Genomic DNA, 26,517 nt, shown 5'->3' with positions numbered 1-26,517 from the left:
CCCAGTTCTTTTATCATGACATGAATCAATGACATCCAGACTCTTCTTTGAAATAATAATCTATGTAGATAATAATCTATGTAGATTTTGCTTCTTTTTTTTTCCCCCCGACTAGGAACATACAAGACGAAATGTAAATATAAAAGCTGGCCAAACTCTTCTGAACTTACCCCACTTTATAATATCTTCTTAAGACAACATTCAAAACATTAATTTTCACAGAACAGCTGTACGTGACAGAAACAGCCAATGAATAGGTGGCTCTCATTGTATATATCAGGAATGTAAACAAAAGGAATGTTTTTTTGGAGAGGGTAGAGGTTGTAGCCTGGTTTCAGTTTGGTAAGGTTTTTTTTAAGTTTGATTGTTTCACAGGGAAATGTTTTCTGCAGGAGTAAACCTTGCTCCTTCTCTACTCAAGCACAGAAGTCATACTCCAGCTAAGAGAAAGGAGGAGAGGAGGTTTGGCTGGGGTTTTTTTGGTGGTTTTGTGTTTGGGGTTTTTTGGTTTTTAAAACTTGGTTAAAGGGCTCCAACATTCAAGAATCCTGCAGTATATATATATACACTGAGAAATTTATACAAAACCTGTTACAAGGCTATCTAAGAATACTTAAGTCACAATCAATGAATGTTTCAGGAGACATTATTCTCATCTTCAACAGCATGTTCTCTATTATTTTTCTATGGATTTTGGAAATGCTGTAACTAAGGAGAGTGATGTGTGAGTGACAACCGTGTTGTCACAATCCTGAAGGCTCTGTTGACCAAATCTCCACAGCCCAAGACGATAATTCTACGACGATCCAATTCACAGCGGAAACTGAACTAGTTTTGAGATTTTATCCAGAGATTAGGAAGTCATCCATTTTACCATATACTCTTAAGTCAATTGGTTTCTGAACCTTTCAAAAATAGTGGTATTTATGAATGTTCTCACATGCTGGTGAAATGGCTCTATTTCAGTTCAAGCAAATGGTAACAAATGATTTTCATTATTCCAGGGACTATAAAGTCTCCAGATTCACTGTAGCAATGATCTCTTAGTGACCTGAATATCCATGTAAAACAAACATTAAATTAACAAAAGAGAAATCTTCTGATATCAAGTAATGATAAGGAATAATTCTGCTGGCAGTCTCCATGTTCCCTTTAAGAGTTCAGGCTTACATTTCAACAGCATTGTCAATCATTCTAATGAGTAAATGATGGAAATAAGTGGAGAGGGCCAGAGAAAATTAAGATGAGTATGATGGTGGGTCCACCAAAGAAATCAGTTTGAATGGGCAGCACTAGAAATAGATAATGATACCTGGACTAAAGAAGACAACTTCATCCACAGCTGAGGAAGTATCAGTAGTAATCAGAAGAGTTTATGTGGAAGAAGCTCGAGACAAACATTTGTGCATTTTAGCATTAAGAAGTCTAGAGTTTTATGACACCACACAAGTCTAACAGGATAAAACAATCTGGTCTCTTTCACACAGTTTTTTCTCACGATGGAGACCATCTGCAAATTTATCCAGCACAGCCCCTCAGGCTTCTAAAAGACTGAACTTCAACTACTACAAGAATCAACCATTTTAGGACAGAACACAAAGTTCTCTGTTCACTCCTATCCTTCTTCTCACAAAACCAAAATTCTTAAATAAGATGCTTTTGTACATCAGGGGATAGTCTTCATTAATATTGGGGAAAATATGTATCTTAGGTTTAATAATGTCTTTTTATAGGAATCTTATAGCTGAGTAACGAAGAAACCTAAAATTCTCTATATTTTCATTGATCAGATTACTTATACAGTAATTTCTCTTCTGAGGACATTTTTCTGCCTAGAGGACAGACTGTTTCCAGTAAAAATATAAGCCAGTCTAAAAAGCTGTTTCACATTTAGAGGAAAATTGTAAAAATACTGGCAATATGCTCAAAAAAGCCTCCTAGAAAAGACCAGAACTAAGCAACCAGCTCTTAAGTTTTTAAGGCAATCAAATCATAAAACTTTAAGATATACTAGGCATTAAAAGAAAACAAACAAACAAAACAAAGACTGCTGTAAAAGAAAACTCCCATTGGCCCCATTCTTCCATTTGCTAACTTTGTGTAAAGCAACTAAAGGGTATTACTTGCCCAGTACTAAGTTCCTGAAAGAAATCTCAATTGGGACAATGATATAAAAGCAAGAGCAGGAGGATTCCACTTCCTCTTCTATAGCACAGTAGAGGCAGAGGTAACCAAACGAAAGTAATTTATTTTTGTCACTAAAGAAAAAGCTTTAAATAACACCCAGAAGATAGAATGGTTTAGACCATAGGAGGAGATAAGTTACCATTTGCTGATGACAAGCCTTGCTGCTGTTAGACAGAATTGGTATCAAGGGGAGGCTACATTAAACTAAGGGAAACAGAACTCAAGAAAAAAGGCACTAAGTGTTTCAAAAGACTTGCTTCCCCCATGAGATAAACACAAACCCAAAAACCCCTCTAGGAGAACATATAAAAAGTTTTCTTTTTTCATCCTGCACTGAGAGCTAAAGAAAGAATAGAACAATAGAAATAATCTCAAAGCATTCAAAGCTACTACTTTAAAAGACCAGGAAAGTAACAAAGAGAAGACTTCCTTTATACCTTCTGCTGTTTTGATTTAGAAGTTGAAGGCTTTCACATTTAGTGAAGGACCCGCAGCTGAGACATGAGCACTAGATTAGTAATGATCAGCTATTGAGAAATACTGCAGCAGCAAACTGTCAGCTCGGTTTTCTTCAGCAGGATCAAGATACATACATACATACATATATATATATACACACACACAGAGGCATCTTCCCCCCCGTACCTTTCTTTCTTTATCTATTCTATAGAACAGTATGTTTCATTTGGCACTTCAACCCGTGCATTTATATTCATTTGTATGTACATGGTATATATCAATCCAACTGCCTTGTCACATTTCCTAGGAATAAGCAATATGAATCTTAATTATTTAGTTTTCAAAAGCAATGCACTACATTCTGTTTGCATTAGTTATACCACTTTGTGTAGATTTGTTTCTTTTTAAGGTTGCTGAAACACTTGGACATTTTTTATATAATATAAATCAATGACAACCCACCGAGAACTGCAAATTGACAGCTATGACATTTTAACTGAGACAGGCAGCAGTCAGCCTTTTCTGGGTCTGATTCTCTCCCAGGTGAAAGATTAGCATACCCTATTCCTGCCCTGATAGGTAAGAATAAGAACAAATTCTAGATGAGAAAATATTCTTCTCTTCTCTATGCAGTACTTCCTCCTTCTCTTCAAGGTAGTATTTAACTCTAACTGTTTCAGTTCTTTAATTTTTGAAAAGTTTTTGTCCTGCTGCACACTGAGTTTCTGAACTACTGTATTTTATCACTCTAAACAATAAGCCATTAACAGAAGCATTACCCAGTCTCCTTGAGATAAAAAAAATACCAAAAACCCAACCAAAACTAGGCAGACAAGACTGAAAATTCACTGATTTCTGTCACAGAGGTTCACTAGAAAAAGCCAAATTGAATAGCCACATTATTAAAAGATTATAAATGCAAGTTCACACACAGCAGACACTGGTCCTTCATCTCACTGAAAGCTCATATCTCAGAAATGTGGGGTTCCACATCAATGAACCTCTGTGTCAGTCTCAATGGCAGTTTTGTGATGCAGACAAATAGCTATTTGAAACTAGTTTGAGATACCCAATGTTTTTAACCTGAGGCAATCTTCTATTGTAGTGATAGAAGTAAGGCTATTAATGAACTCACCAATATTTAACTATTCCTGTTGAGCCTCCCATTGGTCAAATTTCACAAGTCTAGCACCGTATTGCCCAGGGCAAGAAAATTAAATAAGAACCATTTTCATCAACAAAAATGCTAAAGCTCTTCCTATCCAGAGGAGACAATCAGGGCAAATTTTAAAAGAAGCTTCAAACATGTATTTCTGCATCTTGGTCTCCATGTTTTTCTACCACAGAAAAATTCACATTCTTTGCTGCTCTCTATAGTAGTATGAGTAAAACATCACAAAATTACAGGCTAGTCTTTATACTCCAGATGTTTCTGACTTCTAGATCAAGATTCAATGAGAACAAAACTGTGGTCAACACTTGCTATAGCAAATTCAGACACAATTTCCAATTTAGAGGAAAAGCAGGAAGTGACATCTTTCCATCAATGCAGGCAAGTGACAACTTCAGTGATGTGAAAACTTTTACTGAGCCCAGTCACATCACATACCTGCATCTGCGTGAAGAATAAAAACGCAAATGATAATAAGTGCACTATATAGAAATTCACCCTTTCTTTGGAGTCACAGTACGGTTTACAACTCTAAAGTTTATGTTCTGTTCCCTCTATTTGAAGCACCAATTCTTAACAGTGCAGTTACTGGGACACAAGTAGTGTCCTAGTCTGTAAGGAGAAAGCAAAGTTGGAGAAAAAAATTACCATGAACAGATACCCAGGAGATTCTCTGTTTTATTTCAGTGCTGTCCTAGAGATCAGTGGTACCTGCTTGGCTGCCTTTCTGCACTCGCACTGTGACAATGCTTAAACCTGGAAGAGGACATAACAGAACTGCCCTATTCAATGCCACTCCAACCACTCAGCAACACAGTAATTTCAAGGTCTCTTGAGACCCTCAGAAACTACAATCCTTCCTCCAACCCACACGCTGGAACTGCAGCAGCACTAAAGCCACCAGTTGGAAAGTCAGCCACATTTCACTGTTGGCACCAAAGGCCCCTTTCACAGCTAATTCCTTCTTAACCATACTTCTCTCTAAAATGTCTATTCTACATCTGACACTGAAGCTGACAGCTCCCTGAAGGGCTAGTTTTCACCTTTCTGCTCTCAACAGTAACTGAAGTTGCTGTTATTATTTCCACTTTACAAATTGAGAGCAGATCAGGAAACAAGGCACAAGTCTAAAACAAACCACATGAAATCAATTACTTTTCAGTTCTGTGCATTGTCATTTGGACAAAGCTTTAGACCTCTTGCTATTTGAAATTCCAACTAGAAACTGAAATTTTTAATAGTGTTGTTTCAGACACCAGGACAGTAATGCATTTCAATTTGTTTCCTGCGTCTGTTACCCTTGTGTGCTTGTGAGTGCCAGCTAAGTTTAGTAACTAATTAGGCTGGAGTCACAATTCCATTAGAGGTCTGGATCAGTAATTCACCAAGCAGGAAACAAAACATCTCTTGTTGAAATAACTGTAGCTTTAATTGACAGATTTTTTTTAAAAGGAGTTTAAAGAGGAAGAAGTCATCCAGTAGCCATACAAATCTCATTGTGTGCCTCCACATTAGAAGCCACAAAATAGGTCACACTCAAATTGAGCGAAACCTCTGGCTGACATAACTATTTTAAATCAGCTGAGCTTTGACATTGGAGTAACAGCTATCAAAGATCATCCTGAACATAATTAGTAGTTCCAAAACTAATTTTTTCTCTTTATATTGACATTGGACAGTTTCAATACAGACACTACTTCCTATTGTTCTAAACAAAGCAAGCAGCTGCAAAAACACTCCTTGAACAAAGAACAACCGAGTCACGTCACTACCAAGGAAGGAGCAAGCAGTAACACACAAGACTTGATGCCCTGTAAAAAGGGCAGCTTATTGGAATAGTACAAAGAATCTTGTAATACTGAGAAAGCACAAGGGTCCAGGGTTTCCTCAGAGAGGTGTATAGAAAGCAGTGCTATTCTTCTATTGCACCATAGGAGGTTACAGTGGAGTAGAGGGTATAGACAAAAGTTATCAATACCTTTGGAAGAGAGAACTTGACGTATTAACACCAAGAAGGAAACAGGCAGCTTGGAAAGATTACAGTTTATAAAACCCTTGTAACAAGTATGTAAGGATTAACCCACTGCAGGCCTTGGAAACTGCAAATGCAAAAACAAGCAGAGATCAGTGTGGAATCTTTGGTAGAATTTGGTCTGGTACTAAAGCAGTTAAAAACACAAGTAAACTCTACAAATGGTAAGAAGTAAAACTTTGAAAGTTCCACAAATATCTGAATCCCACAGCTGTCTGACAAAATGCACACAAATCCCAGAGCAGAACAATATATCTCTGTCTCAATGCAGGGGAAAGCCCTCACTTTTCAGTTTTGCACGTTTCTTTAAGATGGTCAGTGAAAAACAGCTGAGGCAACAATACTCATAGCACTGCTCTCTCTGCTTTGCAGGCTTCCCAATCTACTAGATCAAGAAACAGCAGCACTGAACAGAAATCAGAGTACCCAACCCTCACCCCACTTCACAACATAGAAGGCAGAGCATGTTGCCTGCCTTCCACACAAATGTGGGACTTAACGTATCTTCACTGACCTTTGCAAAAAGAGTAAAGGGGTCAATGTTCAGAGCCACTCCTGACTCAAACAGCTGTCACTGACTGTCTAATTGTGCTGTGCTTGGTATTGGGATTCACTGGCGCTTAACAGGCTGGTAAGTTCTGCTGAAAGAGAAGAGCTCAACAATAAATCTGTGCACAGGTAAGTTTTATCCAAGAGGGATACAATGGCCTTGTATATCATACAGAACTAAAATTTCAGGTCACTTAGTTTTCCCCCAGCCTTCCCAAATTCCTACTTCACCTTGTTCTATCTCCTCAGTTTCTGAACCTCTTTGAGTGTATCTATTTGCCATATGCATACCAGTTCAGCAACTCCTAAGGGAGGAAAAACAGCTGGGGGAAATGAAAGTTTGCCAAAGGAGCTAATAATTCCACAAATCTTTTAAGTGTTTCTGTGTCAAGTCTTGGAAGCTTGTTAAGGGATGGAGAACATATTTAGGTAGAATCTTAAGTCCAGCTTCAGAAGCACAACAAAAAAAAAAAACTCCAAAAATAGTCACCTGTGGGTCTTGCTTTCCATAACTACATCTGAATATAAAGGCTACTACACTTACCAAGTTTACATGCCATGCAGGCTACCTCCGAAAGATCCTCCACTTGCACTGACTCCCTGTCCCCCCAAAAAAGACTCTCCACAAATCAGCATGGGGGTGACAGGGAGAGTGAGCACAAAATCACTAGAGCTCTGCTGACCTAAACAGATACAGTAACAAAGCACAGCAACAGGGAGAAATGTTGCATCTCTAATCTTCAAAGACTGTACTACTTCATACTCTGGGAGCCCTATTATACTACCCTTCCTGCCTTATCATTCTCATTTTGCATGCAGTTCTTCACAGTTCCAAGGTCCACATCTCCTCCTCCTCACCACTGCCCAGTCCCAAGAAAATACAGAGAACTATAAACATGACTATGAAGGTTGTAATGATGAAAAGCAAAAGATACTTGTGTGAATTATAAAGCACCAGATTTTTTTTACGTACCTTGACTTGAATGTGTTGCTGATTAAAACATTTGAATTATCTAAGAACACATGGCAGAAAAAATTGTGTATTAAGAAAAAGGATATTAAGCAAGCAAGTGCTCCTGCAGCATGCAATGAGATGGTTGACTTGGGAGGCTAATGAATTAGTATAAACAATTTAAATCTAATTTAATTTAACAATGTAGAGCATTTGTGCATTGCAAAGCAACAGATAGTAATTTGTTTCTTCATTAAATCAAAGATAAAATTGCTGATTACCCTTCCCTGAATTATTTTATTGAAGAGGATGGCAAACAAATTTTATATTTAGTCATAAAAGTTCATGACTAGTCCCCAAACAAGCAAATGTAACCAGTGAAGGATACCAGTGAACATAATATAGACCAGCTGTGGTTTAGGGCAGCACATTATTCAGTCAAAATAGATTCTCATTTTAGCAGTTAGTGAGCAACTGTTTATACAGACAATTAATATAGTATTTTAAGTTTAATTTTTATTTCCACAAAACATATCTAAACAGCACTATTTACTACTGACCACAAACCAGCATTTTTGTGGTTTAAAAGTTTTAAAATTACATGTTAAAAATGCTAAGCATTTGGTACTGCCAGAAGTACTAAAATTATTAACTTCCCCTCTATTTTACAGATAAATTTATGAACTTGCCTCGAAAGTGTTACCGGTGATATCAAATTCTGGTGGAACAAAGGCACCCTCTGGATCATCTTTGGAAGCAAAAGGAAACATGTCAGATTAGAAATTAGTAGTCCTACTTGTTTAAAAAAAAAAACAAGCACAAAGCAATTTGATGATACAAATTTAATTATCTGATACAAAAGAAACAGTGTACAGCAGTATTTTGTTTCACTCATGTTTGATGTACAAAGAACTTGTTATCGATGCTTCTACTATTGGAAGTAAAATAATTTGTTGTTTTCAAACTTTCTGCAAGAAGATACCATAATTTTCCTACTAAGAACAAAACAGATTAAACACCCACAAAGAAATACACTTAACATGTCTAACCACTTCTTGCCTTCAGACATTAATGTCTGGACCAAGTTATCACCTAAGCTGGTGTGGCTCAGAGGTTTGATTTGATTAATGGAACACTTTCATTCACTATTTTCCACTGCGGACCTGGGTGATATGGGTTCAAGCAGCAAACCCAATCTGAACAGCTAATTGCCCCTTCATCTACAGGCCAGCTTAGAACTCTGACCTTTCTGATTAGCTTGTTTTACTTATGATAAAAAAGCTGAGGCAGCAAATTCCCCATGCACGTGTGGTTTAGCAGAGCTGCTGCAGCAGACAACTCTGAGTGAAGAGATAGAAGGAAGGAAGGAAAGATCTTAAGAGAGACTGATGTTGTTGCTGCATCCAAGCAGGTATGTAGTATCACACCATACTGATGCCACCAGTATGTACCGATGAACCCAGTAAAGAACACTATGGAATTAAACAAGTGCACGACTGAAAACCTACTCTTCACATACTTATTCAACTTACCTAAGCTATCCTTTTGAGAAGCTCAGTGGATGACTGAGATAATTTGCAAGCAAAAATTATGTTTCCCTTCTCAACAAGGAGAAAAAAATTAGTATGCTCAGAGGCATAGCATACTCATCATAGCTTTAGGTTTAATAGAACTCTTGTGCCTGTATTTTAGAAGTGAAATGCAAAGCTCTTATTGTGAAGATACTAAACTCAGTTATATGGAAGAGACTATTGGAGAGGACTTCTTTTTTTGCATATTCAGATATTGCAGCTACATGGCACAGCTGACTATCCAGATGCTACTCACTGATTTACAGCTCCTTATGATGTTCCCAATCCTACTTCCCCACTGAAAGGAGGGGTATGCAACTAATTTTGTATTCCTTACCCACCCCCACATTTTTTCCTGATATTTTGGGGAGGAGGCAAAAGGGGAAAGGAACTAATGGACAGATGTTTTCTTCCCCTCTTTCCCACCTGCAGACTTCTGCTTCTTTTCACCTCCACGCTACCTTCTCACTTTCTTTCCACAGAACACTTTTAAGGCTGTAGAAGTACACAATCTTTACTGCTGGTACAGCTTACTGTATTCTTCTAATATAATGTTTACAATGGAAATTTGTTTGATCTCAAGAGACAAGAAGATATCAGACCCCTTGGCAGAACATCCTATTGAATGTTTGTCACTTTAGCAACACAGAACCTGCAGGAAGTAGAACTTGCTGCTAAAGCAGAGACGACAGACTGTTCATTTTCCCTTACTGACAAGCAAATCCGGAGGTTATAATTTTCTTCTGGAAGAATAAATCTATAGGCAACAACTACAAGGAAGCAAAAAGGACAACCTCCTCAAGTTCCTATCTAACAAACTATATTTTAACCAAATAGTAACAAGATCTGAGGGAAACAGAAGGAGCCAAAGACACGGTGGAGCATGTGAAACAGAATATAAACATAACTTTTTGCATTGCCAGGGAAAATACAACTTTTTTTTTTAAAGATAACTTATAACAAGTCTCTTCCTTAGAGACTAACATGACCTCAGGGAATTAAATCTTTGTATATTTGCATTGCATAGGAATTTTTTATCCCAGATTTTAAGCACTTGAATACAACAAATTCCTGGATCAATTGTTCGCCAGCTATTCAACTAGACTAACACATTCAAAAAGAAATTGATTTTTTTCTTTCCCATCTGCAAGCAAAGATTTTAGTTGAGGGGCATTTTTCATCCACTAGATTTATTCTCTTCAACAAGTCTTTTATATACCCTTGGCTTGTACAAAGCCAGCTTCTTTTTCTTTTTTTTAATTTCAAAGTACGACAAGCTCCTTCAAATGAAGGAAATTGATTCCACATTACCCTATTAATATGAAACTAAAAGTTGAGTCACATATACTTGAAAAATTTAACAAAAAAGATACATCACAGCATTTATGAAGATATGTTTTCATCTTTAATAACTGCACTTTATTAAGTTACGTGTTTATTTGAAATACCATCTTTAATTCTAAAGAAGGCAACATCTTCATTTGTTGCCTTACCTTATTTTTTTATCTACTATTTTTTTAAATACTGTGATGTAGATTTTGACTAAAATAACAAGCACTTATTCTGACATGGATTTTAAAAAAATTTTGTTAAAGAAAACACAATAAAAACTTGAATAGTGTGTGTATATAGACTAGAATGGTTCTCCTAGTTATAGGTTGACATAATTTCAGAAGTACCATCAAATAAGAGTTGTTTGGGTTTTTTTCTGTTGTTCTGTAAGATCATTAATAGGCTCAAGATCCATCATCTTGAGGTGGATCATGTGAGAAGGGAAGAGCAACAATAACATGCTTTTTCGTCTCTGCTAAACCCGAAGTTTTTTTAAAGTTAAGCATCCCCCTGTTCACCTGCTGCAAGACCTGAGGATCTTACATGCTACTCCATACTCCTTTCTAACATTAAAATTAATTTCTCAGTCAGTCCCCACACTTGGCGAGTCTAAAAATTGTGACTTAAAAAAATAATAATTCTTTTTTCAAGAGAAAGCGCTAAAAATAAATTTAAAAAAGGCCCTTATTGAAGAGAGGGCTTTCCTTTTAAACAGCAAATGTATACTAGAATTGCCCCATTCTTTAAGTTCACAATCACCACGATACACTGAATATCAAATTTCTCTAAAAATAGAACATATCTATGAAATTAGAAGATCTGGAAGAGAGCAAGGATGGGTTTTACACAGGTAAAGACTTGAGCCCACAGATACACAAACACATAATCTACAGCATTTGAAATGGACATAAGATATCACCAGGATAAGTCTTAAAATAACTAAGAGGAATTTTCTAAGCAAACTCATAGCAGCCTTTGTTCAATTACAAAACTGAACATGTAGTTTCATATGGACCTATACACACGCACTCCCAAATAAGTTTTTATCTTTATTTTATTTGTCTTCAAAATTAGAATGTTATATTTTACTGCAGTTTCTCACTGTAAGTTTCCACAGTTCTAAAACAAATAGCCTGGAAACACAAATACTTACCACTGAGCTGTTCCATGAAGCATACATTGCCATTGGTGTTAAAAGCCAAAGTGTCAGGAGTGATGCAGAGTGTCTGGAAGATTGCAGAATGGGCAATGCTCTTCAGAGAATGGCAACACTCCAGGCAAATTGCCCAAATATCTTGCTCAGTAAGACAGCTATCCCGCAGTGACAAAATATCAGCAAGGGACACATTCTCCTGCCAAGATATGAATTAATAAATTACCCTGGATTTCATGACACTACTTCGTATATCATAGATTACGTTTGACACAATTGGCTACAAGTGATGTTTCCAGCAAATTCTCAGACTTTCTAGGACACTGATTAACACCCCAACAAACACCAAGCCCATCTTTCCTCATAACACAGAGTGTTTTAAGCATAGTTAACTCGAACAAAGATATCAAAGTATGCTAACGAAGTTATTTAAAACGAGAGATCCGTAAGTTACATAAACATTGTATCACAGTTAGTGAAACAGACCCCTTGGAGGTAAAAGCAGAGAGACTAAGTTAAAACATTTTGTTTCATCTATGCCTCTCTCCAGCGCTCCCAGGTGCCTTTACATAAACTACTTAAAAACCCTCGTCACAGCACTTCTCCCCTGTGATCTGGGAAAAAGTGCCCTCTAAATTAGACTATCTTAAGAATGATGCAGTTATGAAGTTAAGTGGTGTAGACCACTTAATAAACATTCAAAAGCCAAACATGCCATAGGAAAACTGTTCTTATAATTTGTCTTAAAATCCCTTTGGTTGTCCTAGGCCTCCCTCAGAGCTCTTAGTGATCAAAAGCAGGTCATGGACTTAATTTCTAAGTTACTGTCCTAAACTGTAAGTCAACTTGCATTGACCCTGTTATCACAGTAAGGCTATGAAGAGTTCAGTTCCAAAAAAATGTGTCCCTAATGTGGCTTTACTGGTCAAGATGTTCAGAAACAACGCTTGTCTCAAAGCGGCTAGCGTTTCTATGGACATTTTTTAGAATACAAAGCTACTACATTACAGCTACAGAAGTAAAGTTTTCACGAACTTAAAGGAATGATAAAAAAAGACTCAAACAAAACATCAATTCCACCTCTAAGGAAAAAATAAGGTAAAAAAAAAAGAAGGTAATCTACAGAAGTTACTCTGCATCAGAGCTATAACCACGATTACTTACATAGTGTTTTCTCATTTATATGTAAGTAATTTAAACTAAAGACTATACTTCTCAATGACATTAAATGTACATTGAATGGAAGGATGTAATAGAATTTCTTTTGAGTCAAGCTTCGAGGCCGAACTTCACTGCAGATAATTACCAGCAATGACACCTACAGTATAAACCTCCAAAACCATGTTTGTCTTGTGGTTATTTGGGAAGTAAATGAGAAGTGATGATCTCATGTCAGAATAAGCTTATCTTCATTTCAAGAAATGAGACAGTCATGCAATACAGAGAAAGAAAAAAAAAGGAAAAAGAATAAAAGGCCTATGAATGTTCAGTGGCTCCCATCTTCAATGCCTAAGTGAAAATAAAACAATAAATAAAGCAAGAGACTACCATTAGCAAGTCTTTCTATTTTCAGTGCTTCAGGACAATAAGTTATTTACTTCGCAGAAACCTTGTATTTCCCAAATGATCACACTATCTTGACCTTAGTTATTCAAGCTGCTATTGTAGCAAAGCAAGGCCTTTGTAGAGAACAAAGCACTGAAAACACGGAGACATGCAGTTGACTAGTTTGCATCCCCAAAGCGACACAAAACCAGAGTTTTTGCCCTGGGAGAAAAACATCCTTTTAAGACTAACACAGGAGATTCTGGCAATCTGAATCTTCCGGCAAGCTACTACTTCAATACTTTGGGCCACAGAGATGCTGATGCCTCTTTTCTTTTGCCTCTTTCAGCAAAAGACAGTTGTATAAAAGAGCCTAGTTTTACTACTATTTAAAAACTATGAAAAGTGAACAGGTCAGACAAACATGCTTTATTATTTACTTTAGTTCACACTTTCCCCTTATAGTTTCTTCAGCAAGTATAAAACAGTTTAGTAGCATATAACTAAGCAGAGATATTAAGAGAGAGCAAGTAGAGAAGGTAAATTATTGGCCAAAGACAACTTCCCAAAAAAATTTAAATTAAATATTAAGGAGTGTGAAACAAAGAAAAGTTCTAGTAGAGAAAGGAATTTGAAACATATCCTCATCCTCAGCAATTCCTACTGTTCAGATCAGTCAGATTCTGCTTCACATACTGGCAAAAACCCACATGCATCAGACACCAACCTCATTCCTTATATTGGGTACAATGATGAGAAATGCACTAAATGACTAAGCAGTTGGGAGTTCAGTACAACAGCATTCACAGCTTTCTGGCAACTTAGTCTTTTTGCCATGATAATTCACACAAACTTCAAATCCGTCTATTCCAGAAACACAGAAAATGTGGAAAGCAACTATTAATTAAATTCATCACATTTGAAAAAAAACACTGGGTTGCCTGAGTAAGCTCTCTGAGTACTCTTCAGAGCAGCCCTTTTTTATTAACTTCTCTAATCACCAGGTGATAGGTTACGCTCATTGTCTCAACAAAAGTACTGAAACTATTTATGTTTCTGGAGTAACTAAATAGATGGGACCCACAATTAAAGTATATATTGACCAGGTATGAAAAATGGGCCCAGGTCTTTCTCATACGTAAGAGTTGACCCTCAGCTTTCTCTCCCATTCTGAGGAAATACCCTTAAAACTTAAGCTAATGTGTAAAAATGAGGCCATTACCACCTTCCTTCTATGTCTTGCATGGGTGAGTCCAGAGGGCCTACTGCACTGAACACTACAGATGGCAGAAGAGTCAAACTGCTGAGCCATTCGATGACTTAGGGAAGCTGAAAAGGACTTTGCATTTTCAAACTCACTTTTAAATCCTAATTCAGCTTAGATTCCTGACATAGCAAATAAGAAAGTTTGCAAGATCTGGTGTGGGAAATGAGCAGCTCACATATGGCTCACCAAACTTTTACTTTAAAAAAAAAAAAAAAAAAAAAGAAGGAAACTCCAAGCATTTTGCCCAAATATTCCCTAGGGAGTAAGAAACACACATCATGTGGAAAGATACAAAGACGAGAAGGAGCAATAAAAAGCAAGTGCAAACCCAGTAATAAATCCAGACAAACGTGATGACAAGAACAGGGTTTAGCTACAGGTTATTGGGCATAACAACTGAACAAACAGATATAACAGTTTGATGGGTTTGGGCTTTTTTTTTAATTTCTCAGTGTCAAAGGCCTTTTTGCACAGGGCAGCAATATGCGGCTGTACACAAAACTGGTTGGTAGCTTCTGAAAATAGCTGTGCCCGTGTAAATTTCCCTTCACCGAGTGCGACAAGGACACGTACTCGCCGACTGCAGCATTAGCCCACGGCTATGACAGCAGTGACGAGACATCCCGCATTCGAGGACCGTGACTTTGCTGTTGTATGGAGAAGGTGCACGGGGATGGGCCAAGCCCAACTTGCTGGCTGGGACCGGCGGGCAGGGGCGGCGAGGAGCCGGCGGGGGCACACGGGGAGCTCACGGCGCTGCCGCCGCGGGCCGGCCGCTCCCCTGGCCCGGCCCGGCCCGGCCGCCTCACCACAGGTGAGCGCAAGGGCGGCGGCTCCGTCCCCGCACCTGCCACACTCACCTCGTCCTCCAGCAGCGTCGGCAGAGGCTCGAAATCGTAGCAGTTCGCCGCCTCCTCCTCCTCCTCCTCCTCGTCATAAAACACGTCCTCTGCGGCGCCAAGAGCCTCCATCCCGCCGGGCGAGGGAGCAGAGGCTTCACCTCCGCAGCCTCCCTATGCGCCCGGAGCACGGCCCTCGGCCCATTCCCCTCACCCGCCCGCAGGCTGCCCCCAGCCGCGACCCCCGCGGCGCCGCCCGCCCGCTTTAACCCGTTCGCGGGCCGGGCCCGACCGTGGGGCGCCCCCGCCCCTCCCGCGCCGCCGCTCAAGCCGCGGGCCGGGGCAGCGCTGCCATGGCAACGGCCGCCGCTGCCTCGCCCGCGCGGCCTCACTGCGGCGCCGCCCGCCCTCCTGCGGCGCCGCCCGCCCGCCGCGCCCCGGGCGGCCCCGGCAGCCACGGCGGGGTGGCCGCAGAGCGCGGTGTGTCCTCCCGGCCGGTCTGCCCCGCTGGCGGGGAGCCGCTGACAGCGGGAAGGCGGTGGCGTGGCTGTGCGCCCCGAGGAGCGCGCCCGCCGCAGTGCCGGCGCTGAGCGATCGCCTCCCCGTCTGCCCGAGCCCCCCGGGCCCGCGTTATCGCCGCCGGCTCTGCAAACCGCTGGATTTACTGAATAAAGCCGTGTTTAGAATTAGGTGAACAAATATTTGCATGATCATGGCATAACTGCTGACGCAGTTAGAACCATAACAACCGCAAACAAAACCAAACCGGCATCATCAGCTTTCTGTTCATCAGTTGTGGTCCATTTTTGCAGTCAACAGGGCTTAGGATGCCTCAAGTAATTTCATTAAGATTCTCCCTTGAAATCAAAGGTTCAAGATCAAGGGATTCCTTCAAAACCACCACCTGCATAAGCCAGTTTTTATTTCAAGTAAACCTCATTGGAAAACTTTTTTGAGTAAACAGGCTACTGTTTTGAGTAAACAGGCCTGGGAATAGGAATTGGCATTCAGTAATGGACAGGTAACCCCTGAGCAGGTGTCTCCTGATTTAACTTTAAGCCACATCAGAATCTTCCATCTCCATTGTAATCAATGGTGGATAGTGAGAATATATTTTTTTCTCCTGTAATTAAATTTTAGAACTACAGATACTTGGAAAATAATGGTGTCAATTTAATTATTCTGCTTTCCTGTATTCCTATAATTCTATGTCAAAATGAAGTATGTTTATTAATCTCTGCACAGTATATCAAGCAAAGCAAGAGCTTTATATTTTGTTCTTTCATGTAGTACTCTCTGGAAAAGATTAATACTCCATTAAAATATATATTAACAAACACTGCGAAGCAAACAAAGATACTTTGATTAACTGCCCCATAAAAGTCATCCTGCAGTTGTAAGATTTCTCCCAATTAAACATTATTTGGATACATTCCACAGTTATGGCATGCTACTGAATAAAAACCAAACCCAGGCAGAGTGGAGTCTTTCATATATATGCTGTCTCATTACTAACATTTTTGAATGGATATGAGCTATATATATATATACTTATAATTTGGTAACTCAAGCTTTTAATTGTAAACAAATACTAAAGCATGGGAAACTGAGTGCTTGGTGCTTCTAAAAAAAAAAAGAAGCCCAGCATGACTTCAATAACAGTATTATTATAAAATGTTTCTTAAACTGTACTTCACCAGCATATTGGGCAAAATGTTTTCTTCAGGCAACACAATCTACCCAAGAAGAATCCTGAATTCTGGACTCTTGTGTATTGGACCCATAAATGCATTGTAAAGAAGAAGAAAGGAGAAAAATTTTTCTGGTGCCTAAATCAGGCCTAATATCTACACTCATCCTCAAATACATCTTAAGCAGCTCTCCATTGCAATCACCACTTAAGCATTCACAAATATTTTTTTAAAAAAAAAGGTTTTAAGTTAAACCTATGGAAGCTGCACAGAAATTCACATGTGAATTTTGAAAGAATCAGTATTTTTTGTTGACTAAGAGAAATTCCCTTGCCAGTAAATGAGTGATAGGGCATTTCCCTGTGAGGTTAGCAGACTCAGATTCAGACACATACCCTGCATTATTTGGACCTTGAATCTAGACTTGGGTAGATTTTGTCAAAGTGACTAATTGACAAGTGATTTGAGATCTATCTCCCTGTAGCTGTGGTTAACTTGCTCTAGTGAAGAACTATTTATACAAAGTGGAAATTGTACAAAATGGGAAACGAAACACAGCATTGCTCTGTAAACAAAAACTTGAAGGAGACTTAGCTTTATCACAAAGGCCTTGATGGACAGGAAAAGACAGTCAATGGAACTGATATGGTTTGGAAGATTTTTTCCAGAAAAATTGCTATTCTAAGCCTGTGCTCACATCAATAATTGTGTTGTTTTGATTTTCTCATTGGTCCCACAGTTGAGGCAACTGTCAGAAAAGGCATTGCAACTTGTTTAATACATTCACGTAGTAATACTCATGCTAGAATATTCATTCTTATGAACATCCGCAATTAGTCATGGCCCACGGGAACTGTTGGAGGACATGCAACACTACACAGTTCAGCATTAGAAAAAACCCCACATGTAGATGAAGCTGTCAGTTTTTCTGCAGCCATATTTTCTGTTCTTTCCACAGTGTTGCTTAAGGAAGTGCAGGTCTTAGGAGGTCTTTATAGAGTATTGGTAGGCATTTTTTGAAACATGTTTTGATGGCTATGTGAGTGTCTGTGGAGATTAACTTCTGAGTCTGAGGTTGGTGAATATGCATGTGAATATCATATTGAACACAGAAATATATAGAAGAGAAATCAGGTTCTCAAAGGTGGGGGCTCTCAAAAGGCAGAAATAAAAACATTATTTTGCACTAATTGTATTCTATAGCCTGAAAAGAAAAAGAAATGTTAGCACAGATTAAAGGAATATTATTTTAGTAAAGGATATTTGAAATAGGTTGGAAGTACCCCTTTGAAACTGTGGAAGTACCAGAGAGAGGTCTCCTTTAACAGTGATCAAGTTTTGAATATGAACTGAGATCTTTTTAGCAACAATAACACCAGGAATCACAATTATTAGAGATTTTTCCTTCTTAATTGTAGATTACAGAAGAAAAGCTCCTAAGCAATGATAAACTCCAAATACAGTGTAGACATTATATGTGAGAAAATTCTTAACCAAAAAGTCATTCAGTCAACGTGGAGTTTGGTGGTTTAGACTATGATCACAGACAATGCAAAGGAAATGGATCAAATACATCTGATTTCAGTCCTCTTACAGTTTGAGCGTGCTCCCCTTAAGCTGGATCTCATTCATAGGAAATGCATTAGAGTTAGGGCAGTTTGCAATTTTCACATAAGGCGTGTTTGCAGAAAAATAGCTGACTTGATTTCTGCCTCTGACAGCAGCTGATAGTATGTTACTACCTTGTTCCTACACTCTCCTCTCTAGACATCTGCTGTGTTCTCACAGCCTCCAAAGAGTCAGTTCAGATTTTCCCTAAGGCAGTGGTAATGTCTACTGGTTCAAGAGACACTGGACTATTTTTCTTTAATGAATTTGCTCATTCACTTTTTGAGTCTGAATGCGTTTACTATCCACCATGTCCTATTACAAAATTCCTTGGCCGACCCGCACATTGCATAAAGTAAATTCTTTGTTTCATTTGAGACTCCTAACTTCTTGTATTTGCAAAGGTAATGGATAGATTCCTTATTTGTCATCTTACCATCATTTATGATACTACAGAGTTTTCATATCTCCCCTAGTTTCATCTTTTTAGGTTGAAAGGCCCTGTTCTAGTTGTTCATTCACAGAATAGAAACTATTCCATAACTTCGATCATGCTTTAGCACTTCTCAGTATATTTGCTAACTGTGTCATTATGTAATTAAAAATTGTGAAAAAAAGAGGAAGGAAGGAAGGAAGGAAGGAAGAAAGGAAAGGAGGGAGAAGAGAGGAAAGGAATAAGGAAAGAAGGAAGGCATTTTTGAAAATAATGCGTTAATACATGCAAAATTAAAGAAAGTACTTCTCTTAACCATGGTTTACTACTTTAGTTATGAGCCTCATGCTCTTATTTCCAGACAGCTGTATTCATGGGATATTGTAAATAATAATTCAGTAGGAACTTGCCAGAGGGAATACATTCATGAGAATTCAGGAAGTGACTGCCAGCACCCCATCTCTGCAACATAATCTAAATACAAGCTACAAGAGAAAGGAAATTGTATATGGTACTACTGTTACACCACTTTGTGCCACTAGAAATGTCTTTCATGTTCTTTTGTAGGTTTATCTTTTTCATTATAGCACTTTGCTTATTCTTTTTAATAGATTATATAATCATAATTGACTATTATAATTTGGAGTACCAGCCTTGTAGATGAAAGGTACACATTTGTAACAGTATAATTAGATTGTACATTCTCCTTTTAAGAGTTTTCATTTAATGGCAATTTGCCTGAAGGTTCTCATTTTAATTTAGTTTGGGTGAAACTGAGGGAACTGTAAGATTACTGTATAAAGAATTGGGTTTTGCGTGTGTATGACTTATATACTTTTCAATTGTTTGGGTTCTGTTAATCAGGGATCTCTTTAATGCTATGGGCTTTAATACTTTTACAGTCTATGAAACTACTGTTCTTCCTTTAGCAGTTACATGTATTTAAAGACAGGCAAGCTTTCTGACAGTTGCCAACTGCTGCTGCCTTTGTGGCAGTGGCGAGAAACCATTGTAACAAAAAGCAGATTGTGTTGCTGCTACTGAAAAACCTGAAAAAATTAAAATACTGCAATTTTTAAACCAGCCCTATTGCTGCTACAACTCATAAAGGTGCATAAATCTGCTTGACTGAAGTGGTAGATTACTTTGTAAGGCAATAGGGGTGCCTTATCAGAAAATTATATGCATAGACTGCTTACTGTATGGGGAAACCTATAGAGAGGCATTACCTTTTCATGGGGTTGAACAGTAAAAGTATAAACTTCAGAATCATCAGTCACAGTCTTCAGTCATTATAGGCATTTCTGTCATCATTCTTTTCCTAGAAATAATCAAACTCCACTTGCTCCTACATGTTAGGAACTTTCTAACTTCCAGCCTTTACTTACAGTCATTCACTTTTGCCCCAACATTGTCTTTTAATCTCAGTTCTATTTCTTTACTGATTACCATTTCATGTATCTATCTGTTCCATTGCCTTTGTTTTCATCTTTTCCTAACACTGCATTTTCTTAAATCTGTGTTCTAGTCATGATTACTTTTCTACTACACTATACCTTTATTGTATTTAAAATACTGATAAACTTTAATTTCATAATTTCCTCAGGTGCTTAGGAGAGCTGACCTTATTAATAGAGTCCTCTTCTATCTATAGAAATACCTTGAGGTATTTCTTCAGGCATTTGCCTTTTTTTTCACCTTCATAATTTCTCACATGTCCACTGTCTAAAGACTGATTTAATTGCATCTTTGAAGAGTAGTTTCATTTGTTTTCATGACATAAAAGTTTTCAAGACTATAAAAGGATTCTTCACCATTCTTCTCCTCAAGACATCTTTCAGCCATCTAATAAATTTCCATCTGAACTGCAGCTGCATCTCCAGTTCCTTTCTACACGAACTCTACTACATGGCACTGCAGGCATAGATAGCTCCCATCAGGAGCTACTTCAGTATAACATGCTTTGCATGTAGGCACCTCCATGTTCTTTGTCATTCTTTAAATATCTTATGCTGTTGCAGTTGTATATTACCTTCCTCTACTAGCTCAAATGCAGAAATAAGATAGCACAAGCAAAGATTTGGTCCCAATTGAAGTCAATAGCAAAACTGTCATGGCATAATTTCATTTGAAGAGAACTCATTGGGATGCAAGATCAAAGACAAGAATTGTTTTTATTTGTATGCAAATGGAAAAATAACCTAGTAGTGATCCAATATGCAGACACACATCTTTCTTTTCACTACTGAAAAATTAGGACTGGAGGAGAAAGTGAATCCAGTGCTAAGTCTGGTATTTATGAATTTCTGAGCCATTGTCTCATTAATTCAGTTAGTTTATTAGGCTTGTCATAGGCAGTATCTATCCAGAAATACCTGTGTGTGTATTTACACATATGGGATTCTTGTTATTGTTATCACTCTGGAGTGTTATGTGACTTCCTTTATCTCACTGTCTCACAATAAGCCTGTATTGCAAGGTTGAGACCACTGTGCTTGTTTCACATGGTGAAGCAAGGCATCATGAAAATTAATCACTTCCAACATTACTCAGGAGTCTCATATCAACTGGAAATTTAAGCCATAAACCTGCAAAGCCAAATTTATGCAATAATTGTAGAACATCCTGCAAGTGATTCTGAACTGCTTTAGTTTTGACATTATATCATTGCCTTCATAACACAATATTGTCTTTATAACACCTATTGGTCCCCTTGCTCTTTTAATTCATTTTAGTGGTGTTCATTTGAAAACACAAGAAAAAGTTGCACAGGAGATAATTTTAAAAGATAATGTGCATAATAAAGTCCAGTATGATGCCTGTGGCACATTAATACTGGAAAATAAGCTGCAGGGTAGTACTAACCATCCTTCAGAGAAACATCTCAAAATGATTAAATAAAACTTATATTCATATTAAAGAAACATAAAAATTAACTATGTGCCTGAGATTGCTTATATCTCTGACGTTTGGCTATTTCCTTAAGCTTTCCTCGAGACATTTATGAGATCATTATGAGCTGCTCATAATGGAAAGGAAAACACTGACAGGACAAAGTATTCTTCCATCCATGGGGCATCAAATCAAACTGAATTGTTTAAATTCTTCTTGAAGTTAATTAGCCAGCAGGAAAAGCCCATTCTGAAGACCTAAAATCTCCAAAACAGTCACTTGTTGTTCCCAACAGCTGATACAAAATCCACAAGTGTCTTCGTTGTTCTGTTCCTTTCCCCAGAGACATGACCATGGCTGTCCTGGGAATATTTCTCAGTAAAACATAAAGACAAACTAGACCATACATAGCACATTCTACTAGTGACAGAGGCAATATACAATATTTACAATTTAATCTTCTTGATTTACTATGACTACTTGGCTCCAGTGAGGATTTAGCTACTGTGTTTCACACTTGGGTCGCTGCAGTCCTTTCTTTCTGACACTGAATTGGAAAGGCATTCAGAAATTCCACCTGTGCAAGACAAAACAACACAGATCTCCTGGGAGCATACCAGGTGCTGTTCTCCATATTCCTTACAGGCCCTCCAAAACAAAAGCATTGCTAATCCAGCAACCTGTTCTCCATTCTCACCCTAGGAAAACAACTACTCTCCATGGAAGCCCAAGGGCTGCAGTACTTCACTGTGAAGCACTCCGGAGCTGAGATCAGACTGTTCTTGGCAGAGAGCCCTGTGTTATGTTACTTTGTGCCAGAGCTGATTAGAATGAGTCTGATCCCAATCAATTTCAGATCACAATGCTGAACTCGATCTTTCTGCTAAGCCCTTCAATTGGTAACAAAGATAGTCAGAGGAACTTTCAAAGGTACAGATCATCCAATAAAGTCACTTGACCTCAGAAGAGCAGAGGTTTTCTACATACAAACTGAGGCAAATCTCATCCAGGGTATCAGAAAATGTTCGTTGAAAAACACAGCAGGAGCCAGACTGAAGCCATTAAAAATGCAGATTTAATTTCTTAAATAGTTCCGGAGAGATTTTTATTTTTCACATGATAGCCACAACTTTAGAGGAGAAGGGCATTTGCTAAGGGTGACCTCTACTAAGATAGCTTGCAAATGCTGTGAGTAGGGTGCAACCCTGGCAGATAGAAGTATTCCTTTCTGCAGGGAGGCTTTGAGTTTGAACTCTGATGCCACACAGGGGTGAGTGCACTTTTTGTATTCTGAGAAAAGAACCCAACACTTCTATTTCCAGTCACCCTAAATTAAGATTCTTTTCTAACTTCTCAATTCAGCTACTGTAGTGAAAAGAACTCAATTATTTGTACTACCTGAGTCCCAATTTTGTAATTGTTGCCTAGATAATTTACTGATGGATGCATAAGTAATACCTATGTATTGTGCCACTGGGGACTCCTTTATACTGGGAAATGCTCCTCTGAGGAGAAGCAGTCAATAATCAGAATCTAGCCATAAAACTTACAGATAAAACTAGAAAACAAAGTTGAGACTGAATTTTGTACATTGCACATACAGATTAGCAGGAGGAGGGAAACTCTTACCAGAAGAGCTCCTCTTGCCAAGAAAGCTCATCAGGACAAGGGAGAAAATATCCCCTCAAACTTCACGTGATATAAGCCCTGAGGAATTAAGATGGAGTCTGTTTTACAGGACTCTTGATTTTTAAACTTTTTAAGAACTAATTCCAGGTCAGAGGTGACTGATTTGCAAATACTCTTAAAGACATGATCATTAGCTATATGTTAGTGAAGCTCAAAATAGTGTTTAACGAGACAGGAAGAAAGATAAATTTATGAGTTCAGCTCCAAGTCTATAATAGATACAGCAAGTATGTGTTTGAAACATTTAGCATTAATTAGGCATCATAGGTTACCTCCTGGATGAAGGCAAAGCCATCTTGGGCATCATAAAATCTATGAACTGTAGTATATGTCTCCTGACTTAGATAATCCAAATGAATCAACTGGGCAAAACTCTCTTCCAAACCGTTAGAGCTATTGATTCATCTGAATCTATAACATTTTAGTAAATTTACAGTCTTAATAAAGATAGTTTATTTATATTAAAGAAAAAAAAAAAAGAGAAAAGACTGTGTATAGCAAGCAGTTACGTAGAAGAATAACCCATAAAGAAACTCGTATAGCACATAGGGAGAAGCAGAAAGAATACAAGGCAGTGACAATGCTCCATCCAGTATTGCATAGGATTTAAGTTTTGGTCTTCTGCGTTTGTGTCTGCATGAACACAGCTTTCAAGAGGCAGCAAAGAGCCAGCTACTTGTTTATCAGAGGCAATACATCCCAATTTTCATCTGCTTCACAAGGACAGGTAAATTATTTCACTTCAACTTCTTGAAATAAACTCCTCTTATTTGTAGGAGCATAGCCAAGAAAAATGGTTAAAACAAATGAAAAAAGCTCATCTGCATGCAGGCTTCCCTAGCTAGACTTCCTTAATTCTGGTCACTCCTTCCTACTTCATGGAATAAGGGAAAACTCTTCACATCATGACTTCTCTCCTAATACTCTTTTGAGACCTCTTACACTTGGGACCTAAAAACAGAATACCAGATTCACGTACATGTTCAAGATAATAAATTCCACTTGTCCTAATGCCTTCTCAGTCCCCCAGACATAAGCAGTTGTCAGGTTGGCACATACCAGTGGAATGGCTTTTTTCCTACCTTGTGCAAAGGCTGGATATGACCAGAGGACTTGGCCTCCAGGAATATCCTCTTGAAGTTGGAACCTGTGTGGAACTGCTCTGACCAGTGTGAAGCAAAACTACTGGACATTTTGTTTGGAATGGAGGAGAGTCTTCGAGTGCTACAGAACCAACACAGAAACATCAGGTCATCAAGTATTCCTATGGCATATTCTGTCCTAGGCTTGGGGCAGAACAAAGTAAAACTTAGCAGCAGTCTGGTGTGCCAGTTCCCCTTGGCTGTGCCAGACACACCTCAGCAGCAGCCGACAAGCTGGCATGGAGGCTCAATTAATCAAGAGAGGTTATATAACAAGCACAGAATTTCAGGCAGAAAAATTCAAACGTATCTGCACACAAAGCCCTCATTGTCCAATCTGGTCACTTCTGCTCTGTACCAGCTGCTTCTGTGAACAATTTTTCAGCTTATCCTCAAACAGTATCTGTCCTTGATCATTTAATAAGTATTTAAAGCTGTGTCTGTGATGTTATTGATCCCACTTGTTCCTCCAGCATGTGTTTCCAATAGAAAATCCAGCAGAGAGGAAAAATGCAGAATACTTTCTCAGCATCTTCAAGAAGAAAAAAGATGCATTTTTTTCCTTTCTGATTTTATAGTTTGTTGTATAATAGCAATAATCTCTTTTGCTTTCAAATACTTGCAATAAATGGCTTTTGAGATCGATTAAATGTCTGAGCTTCACTTTGGCTATTAATCATTCTTAGTAGCCTTTCATTGCTTCGTATATTACAAATAACAGAAATTATTCCTTAAACCTACGCAGATAGCTGAGGACTGCAAATTTCAGACCTAACTCTGACAGACAGATTCACTGATGGCAATCCCTGTGTTGTCTTTTACAACAGTAAGTAATAATAACAGCACTATGCCTTTCACCTGCAGATTTCAAGCTCCACTATACAATGCATTATGGAAAAATGAACCTTGCTTCTGTAGTTGAGGAAGGGGAGAAGGTGAGGATATAGGTTAAGAAATATCTGTGAAGATCTCTCACCATTTTTTTCCTCATTATCTGAGAAAGCAATATTTGTAATCTGGCAGAGTTTGTATTACCTGCTCTTGGTGCCATCCTGCTAGCAATGCTCCTTCAGAGCCAACCCTCTGGCTGCAGCTATAGGAGCATTTATAGGAGCATGCCCTTACTGCCCTGGCAGAGAAGCGGTGTTGTTGTTCCTGGTCAACATCAGCAAGACTGGGGTGAAACAAATATTCACTCAACAAACTTGCTCCACGTTTCCTAATCTGACCAGTTTTCAGTCCCTCTCTTTGCTCCCTACCCTCTTTCTTTTTAGGGTCTAGTCATGTTTTTGGGGTAATTATGAAGTACAAATGGACAGTGGCATCAAAGTAGAGAAATTCCCTATATGTTCAATTTGGGAGAGTACATTGTAACCCTGAGAATAATAGTATGTGTCTTTCAAAAAAGAGTGAATTACCATGGAATTGAGCACAGTTCTATTCTCTTGTTTTAGAGTCTTGTGCATTGTCATATATCAGCCTCTTGGATGCCTCTGTTTTGAGGCAGAGGCCTTTGATCCTTTGTCCTTCATTCCAATAAAAATACAGAACCTATTTCTCAGTGAACTGGAATTCCATATTTGTCTACTCAGGTGGTGATATCAGTATAATTTCTTTACCTACACAAGGAATTTACCAAGTCTGGTAAGAAACCATCATCATGACTCCCTTGGCAATGACCTTTTTGAATGCAAGCAATCAGTTGCTAAGGAGCAACCAGGGCGTTCTCACAACATGGACACAAAACATCTTACTATTGCCATGGGCTGTGTGAGGTTGAGCTGTGCATGAATCCCAGCTGTCTGAGAATAGATGTTGTTGGGAGCTCAAAGAAAGAACCCAAGGCATCTTGTTTCTCCTATACATTGCATCAGGGTAAGGGCAGATGGTCAATAGGTCAGAATTCTAGGTCCACCAGCAACAGTGGCAGTACTGGGGTGTGTACAATAATATCAGTTTGATAGCACTGCTAATATACACCTTCCAATCCTAAAGATTTGCAGTC

The 26,517-nt window shown here is 38.5% G+C and overlaps 1 protein-coding gene across 1 annotated transcript in view; it reads right to left on the bottom strand.

Moving 5' to 3' along the window:
• The window catches only part of KNDC1 (kinase non-catalytic C-lobe domain containing 1), a 57,154-nt gene extending 41,889 nt beyond the window's left edge, over positions 1-15,265 (bottom strand). Inside the window, 3 exon segments of the mRNA XM_027908869.1 lie at positions 8,040-8,098; positions 11,407-11,605; positions 15,079-15,265. Of these exon segments, the coding sequence (XP_027764670.1) occupies positions 8,040-8,098; positions 11,407-11,605; positions 15,079-15,189 (369 nt within the window). The 5' untranslated portion in view covers positions 15,190-15,265.
• Between the last annotated feature and the right edge of the window lie 11,252 nt (positions 15,266-26,517).

The sequence above is a fragment of the Empidonax traillii genome, unplaced genomic scaffold (assembly GCF_003031625.1).
Source record: "Empidonax traillii isolate 1590-97213 ecotype Southwest subspecies unplaced genomic scaffold, ASM303162v1 scaffold27:size3997909, whole genome shotgun sequence".
Classification (NCBI taxonomy): domain Eukaryota; kingdom Metazoa; phylum Chordata; class Aves; order Passeriformes; family Tyrannidae; genus Empidonax; species Empidonax traillii.
The sequence above is the reverse complement of the archived record's forward strand: the minus strand, read 5'-3'. Positions and strand labels throughout refer to the sequence as shown.